Genomic DNA, 6,597 nt, shown 5'->3' on the forward strand with positions numbered 1-6,597 from the left:
TTCCTGGGGAAGAAAGCAACCCTAACTCTGAGCTCTCAAAGAAGTCCTTCCCAAGGGGCGTCCTCAGATAATGAAGAAAGTAAGAGACAGACTGCAGACCCTCTAACACATCCTCTGTTGAATTGTAGATGGCCAATGACAGCACAGAGACCAGTGAGGCGGGAGAAGAGGAGGAGGACCACGAGGGTGACAGCGAGAACAAGGAGCGGATGCCCTTTATCCAGTAACCCAGGACCCAGACAGGAAAATGTGAAGGATGGTTTGGAACAAGAGGAGCCTGTTGAGAAAGCTCTTCTGTGCCCCAGTGAACAAATGCTGTAGTCCACTGTGTGTTGTGTTTGTCTGCAGTCAGCTGAGCTAAAAAGCTGTTGATCACTGTTGTTTTTGACATTAAGTGCCAATCCCATTCCATGCAGTATTATGTCCCTCCCCCATCTGTGTATTACACTCTCTCCTACTTCAAAACTATACATCTTTGGGTCCTTCTTGAACAGTTCTAGAACAGCCTTGCAAATTAATACAAGCCCACAGGCCCAATGCCTACGAGACCAGTCATGGGCAAAGACAAGTGTGGATTAAAAGGTGTTATCATAAAAGCACTGTCCAGATTGTAGAATTCTTCAGGCCAATGACACTTTTTGCTGCCAGCCACCCATGATTCTGACAAGAGCACTTGCCAATGTGGCTGGCAGAACGAGGGTAGGCCAGGAGGTGCTTTTATGAACCCATATGTGTAGGATCTCTCCAAATAGTACTTTCCTTCTCCCCATTTAAGAGGCAACTTCCTTACATTCATTTAGTTTTTTAATGGTCAAAAGGTTAAACCACTCTCCTCGCAGCCTCCAATGCTTGATCCCTTCACTGGTTCTTAATCATCATTACTGGAAAGTAGATAATGGATTTCTCAGGATAGAAGATGGGTCAATAGCATGAGTTTGAGGATCAGCCACAGAGATTTCTCCTCTGAAACCAGGTCTCATGAGCAAAATCTTTCCCCACCATATATATTTTCTTTTAATTTTAAGAAAACTCCACATGTGTGGGACTATTTCAGAAGTCATTACTGAGATTTGCCTACGTTTGCACACTTGCCATGGGCATTACTGATTTTGCTCTTTTCATTTCCAGGTAGTGAGCAGCTACCTTTACCAAGGATCCCCAAGGAAGACCTCCCCTGTAGACCATATTTGGGAAAAATATTCAATGAGTATCTCTTTTCTTGCCAAAGCATGTTCTGACATGTAACAAACTCTAGCGATACAAACCGGTTGATGTTCAGTATCTGATGCCAAATGTGCAGTTCCTCTCCTCTAAAATATAAAATTATGGTGCAGACTCTTTGCAAGCCCCTGCTTTTTGGAAATCAGGGACCAAACTACTTGATTGTATACCCTTGTCGAATTTTCCAGCTCCTAAACTCTTAAGAAACCCCACACCTGCCCCACCAATACTTGACATGTCTTGAGGTGAACAGTTCCCCTGGAGGATGAAGGAGAGGCTCGATGTCTCCACAAGAGCACTCCTCATTCCCTCCTCCCACTCCTTATGGCTCAAAGAGTGACTCCTTCACTCACAAACCAAGCTGGAGACACAAGGAGCCCACATGATTAGCACCCCAAGTCACTTTGCCTTCTAAAAGACCTTGGAGGGCTCCCTGATTGCCCCATCTCTCCACCAGTGAGCCTTAGGGTAGACCCAACTCTTTCCCCAAACAATGGGAATGAATGCATTCCAGCAATTACCTTTCTATTTCCAAAGTCCTTTTGTAACAAATGTCACCTCATTAATCATGTTCTTTTTTCCTACCCTGAGCTTGTGATGATGACTTATTTATGCCAAATATTTATCTGACAGGAGTTTCTCCTCATTGTGAATGTACTTGTAAAATATGAAGACAAGAAAGGGTGCTGCCATCTGATGAGCAGAGAGATGAGAGTATCAGAAAAAGACACTCACATCATCTTTTGTTCGTACCCCAGGGCTCACCAATATTTCATTTCTGGGCCATTCAGAAAGATAATGTGGAGGTTTATCCCCACCTCCCCCCAACACTTTTGCTAAATGCTGTATTATTGGTCATGTTTCTCCCATAACCAAGTTGACAATGAGGTTTTAAGGAGAACCACAACCCAAGTGACATTCCTGGTGAGCTGGACAGAATGGCATTTTCTAGGGCTGGGGTAACAAAGAGCCATTGGCCATATCAGAGCTGTCCTCTGCCAAGGGAGTGGGAACTCTACGTGCAGAATCCAAATGGCGTTTGTTCTATCCGGAGGAGAGGCATTAAAGAAAATCATGCTTCCCCAAATCTGTTTTTCAACTAGCAAAATCAATAGTCGTCACAAATTATGGCAGTTGGTTAAAGAAAACCCTTTTGTCTCTTCAGAATACAGTGTGAAAAGAGAAAACTAGAGTTTGACTATCAAGGTCAAGCTATGCTGCGAAGAACAGGAGAAAGATAATGCCAAAATTAGCCATTTAATGCACTCTCGTTTTAAGCACCTTCTTTCTGTCACGTGATTGGTTTTCTGAAGGAAGTGTAAGAAAGTCTCAGTTTGCCTTAAAGGAACTGTGAAGGCTTCTCTGTCATTTAAACTTGATTGGAGTGAACTGAAACATTGTCTAATGTATTTGTGGCTTTAGAGCTTTTGTTACATTGTGCCTACAAAGCAAATTATGTTTACATAAAATATATAAATAAAGTATTCAGCATAGCATAACCTCGCCTGGCATTGGTGACTCCACATAAATAGTTGTTGGAAAAGCAGCCCCACTATTAAAATGCAAGGAGTGGGTGACTAAAAAAGAAAAAAATTAAAAATTTGTGATAGAAGAATTCTCAAATGAGAAACTAAAGACTGTGTAAAGGAAATAGGAGTCAGGATGAGAGAAGCCTTTAAAAAAATATTCAAGTTCCCTCAAGCAAGAAAGTATAACCACTAAAGAAAAGGACTATTGAAGACATCGTATAATAATAATGGCAAAAATTATAATGGCACTTATAAGGCACCTACACTATGCTGTTAAGAGAGCTGTATATATATATAAACTAAAGTTAAATACTGTATACAGTAACTTTCCTACCTTCCCAACAGCCCTAGAGGCAGGGTTTATCATTACACCCATTTTATAGGTGACACGAATGAAGATTAAGGTTTTGCACTTGGCCAAGATCCCACAGTTCGTAAGTGATGGGGCCAGGATTTTGAGCCAAGCTAGAACCCATGCTCTTAACCACCTTAACGTGCTTCTTGGCTTAAATAGGCTGAAATATGATGCATCTCAAATTACCATCCCTTGTTCCCTAGAAACTCTTCAGGTATTCCGTTTCCTCTGATTTCAAGGATATGTTTGTAAATTTGTTTTGCTGTATAGCAAATACTATGCATATTAAGAAGCTTTTTTTTTTTTCTGGCTCCATCCCAGTGTTCAGTGAGGTGCTGATTTTAAAACTCACACATCTTACTCTCAAAAAACAAAAACAAAAGAAACACCTCACACATCTCAACCATTTCATTTTCATGATCCTCAAGGTTATCAAAGAGATACACAAAAGTAAATCCCCAAGGCTAAGATTTCATGAAGGAGGAATTTGTGATTAGGGAGGCTTCACTGTGTTTACCATATTCTCAGGAGGAAGCCAAAAAAATAGAGCTAAGCCCCATATTAATAAAAAGCCACATACATAAACCTGAATTTGCAAGGTAGAAATATTACTCACATTGTCAGTGAAATTCCTTCTACAAAGGATTTTCTTACATATTCTAATTTAATGTTCATGTATCCCACATAAATCTTATGGTCTCACTTAGCCAGTGTTGGTACACCGTCACATTTAAACACAGCCCAGCACCACTCTGAGAATGGGGAAGAAGTGAAGCAGTTGGAAACAAAATTCTTTTCAGCAGTGTGAATGAGCTTTGGGTGGTAATGGAGGTAAATCTTTCAAAAGCTGTTTGGGGCTGGGCACCAGGGTGGCTCAGTGGTTGAGCATCTGCCTTCAGCTCAGGTTACGATCCTGGGGTCCTGGGATCGAGTCCCACATCAGGCTCCCTGCATGGAGCCTGCTTCTCCCTCTGCCTATGTCTCTGCCTCTCCCTCTGTGTCTCTCATGAATAAATAGTCTTTAAAAAAAAAAAAAAAAGCCATTTGGGGCCATAGGCAAACATTTGTGTAGAAGCCAGGAGGTGAGAACATCTGAAGGGCATAGCGAGAAGTGGAGAGTAGAACAGTGTAGCTGAAATATACACATGGGGATGGAGTGGAAAAGGAAGAAGGCAGGATGGGAAGTCAGTACCACATGTGGAGGCCTTTGAATGTCAAGTTGATAATCTTGGATTTCTGTGGAAAGGAACAGGATGTGTGGTGGTCTTGTGGCATGAAAGTTTGGGCATGGAGGTGATTACCAAGAGTGAATGTGGGGTTCAGTGTGATGAGCAATAGGAGATGAGCCTAAATGTGGTCCCACTTAGACATCAAGTACCTCATACCCCCTGCCCTGCTTCAGATCCTCCAGAATCAGACACTGAGTGTCAGAACAAGGACTTGAGTGTCAGCAGTCTTGGGAGGTATTCCCAAGAAGCACAGCTGGGGAAAAGAGGGATAGAGAAGAAGCCAGTTCAGGTTATGTTGATGAACAAGTTACCACTGTGGGAGAGGTAAACAGCCCCTATAGTTGTTTCATTTGAAAGGTAAAGAAGTTGTCGCATGTCCATCAATTCCAATGTATCATTGGTAGAAAGCTGCTTCTAACAAGTGTGTTGATTCCCTGACGCACTTGACCATCACCTTGTGCGAACCATGCACCAGACAGTGCCCTCAGATGAATTGCCACAAGAAGACATTAGGATATATGGGAGCAGTAAGGGAATTCAGAACAGCTAAGTTCCCAAAGCTCCTACTGTGACTCTTCCAGGGAATTTGCTCTTTCTTTGGAAGTCAAAGGGGGAAGCTGTTGAGGCTTTCCACTAGCCATACTCCAGGCTTACTAACTACTTCCCCACTCCAGCTATCCCATTAGCTCATACCACTCTTTCTGTTTTGCATTTGTTTCGTTAACTGGTCTCTTGACTTGAAGAATATGGTTTCTGCGCAGAGACAGCCAAAATGCCTGCCCCCCACCTAACCTTCACTGTGATGAGTTCCTTCATTGGGGTCTTCCTGCAAATTTCAGGTCTCATCACTGGGGCCAGAAGATCTGGGGCTGTATGTTAAATGAAGACATATTTATTCAACAGATTTTTAATGCACATTTACGGGGCATAGGACCTTATTCCAGGTCCTAGAAATAGAAAAAAAAAGAAGACACAGACCTTTCCTTGAGAAATTCAGTCTAAAACCATGCTATACAATAAAAATATGAATATGAGCCACACATTTGGTTAAATTTTCTAACAAATTTTAAAAAGTAAAAAAAAATCATTTTAATATTTTATTTAACCCAATATACAGAATGTTATCACTTCAACATGCAGTCAATATAAAGATTATTAATGAGATATTTTACATTCCAATTTTCACACTAAGATTTCAAAGTCTCGTGTGTATTTTAATACGGCACATCTCAATTTGGACTGAACACATTTCAAATGCTCAGTAGCACTTGTGACTAGTGGCTTCCATTTTGACAGACAGGTCTAGAGAATGGGCAGAAATGGACACCGATATATGCAACATAGCTTCAAAGAGACAATGTTAGGGGGGCAAGTGGGAGCACAAAGTAGAGAGGGGTCAACTCTATGATAAAAGAGGGTGTCAAGGCAAGTGTACACAGAGGAAGTGATGCTTGAGTGAGGACTTTTTTTTTTTTGAGTGAGGACTTTTAAGATGAGTGGCTGTTGTTCATGGGAATAATGTACTTAATGCACATGGCATAGTGCCTGGTACATAGTAAGCATCAACATTGGCTTCTTTTCCCATTTGCTAGTGCAGGGAAAAATGGGATACTTGGGAAATAGTAGCTTCCTTTTTTTTTAACAATAGAAAATACATAGATCTCATTATTTCACCTCTAGATTTGTGTGGGTTTTTAAAAAGATTTTATTTATTTATTCATGAGAGACACCGAGAGAGAGGCAGAGACATAGACATAGACAGAGAGAGAAGCAGGCTCTTCAAAGGCAGCCCTACACAGGACTCGATCCCCAGACCCCGAGATCACAACCTGAGCCAAAGGCAGATGCTCAACTGCTGAGCCACCCAGGTGCCCCTCATTTCTAGATTTGATTGTGGAAGAAAAATAGTTGTTATGGACTGAATATTTGTGACACTCCAAAATTCTTATGTTGCAATTCTCTCCTCCCATGGGATGATATCAGGAGGTGAGTTTTCAGAAGGTAATCAGGAATAGGTGAGGTCATGAGGGTGGAGCCCTCATGAATGAGATTACTGCCATTAGGAAAGCCAGGACAGTGTCTGTCCCCTCCCTCCCCAAACACACACACACACACCCGTCGTGTGTGGATACAAAGATATTGGCAGTCTGCAACCAGAAAAGGGCTTTCTCAAGACCTTGACCATGCTGGCAGGCTGATTTCAGACTTCCAGCCTCCAAACAATAAGAAATATATTTTCATTGTTCAGAAGCCACCCAGTCTA

The 6,597-nt window shown here is 41.8% G+C and overlaps 1 protein-coding gene across 1 annotated transcript in view; it reads left to right on the plus strand.

Annotated features, from left to right (window-relative positions):
* Positions 1-2,720, plus strand: part of VAT1L (vesicle amine transport 1 like) — a 147,360-nt gene extending 144,640 nt beyond the window's left edge. The window contains exon 9 of the mRNA XM_077890919.1: positions 129-2,720. Within this exon, the coding sequence (XP_077747045.1) occupies positions 129-227 (99 nt within the window). The 3' untranslated portion in view covers positions 228-2,720. The remainder of the gene's footprint in view (positions 1-128) is intronic.
* The last annotated feature ends 3,877 nt before the right edge of the window (positions 2,721-6,597 follow it).

Source organism: Canis aureus, chromosome 3, assembly GCF_053574225.1.
Source record: "Canis aureus isolate CA01 chromosome 3, VMU_Caureus_v.1.0, whole genome shotgun sequence".
Classification (NCBI taxonomy): domain Eukaryota; kingdom Metazoa; phylum Chordata; class Mammalia; order Carnivora; family Canidae; genus Canis; species Canis aureus.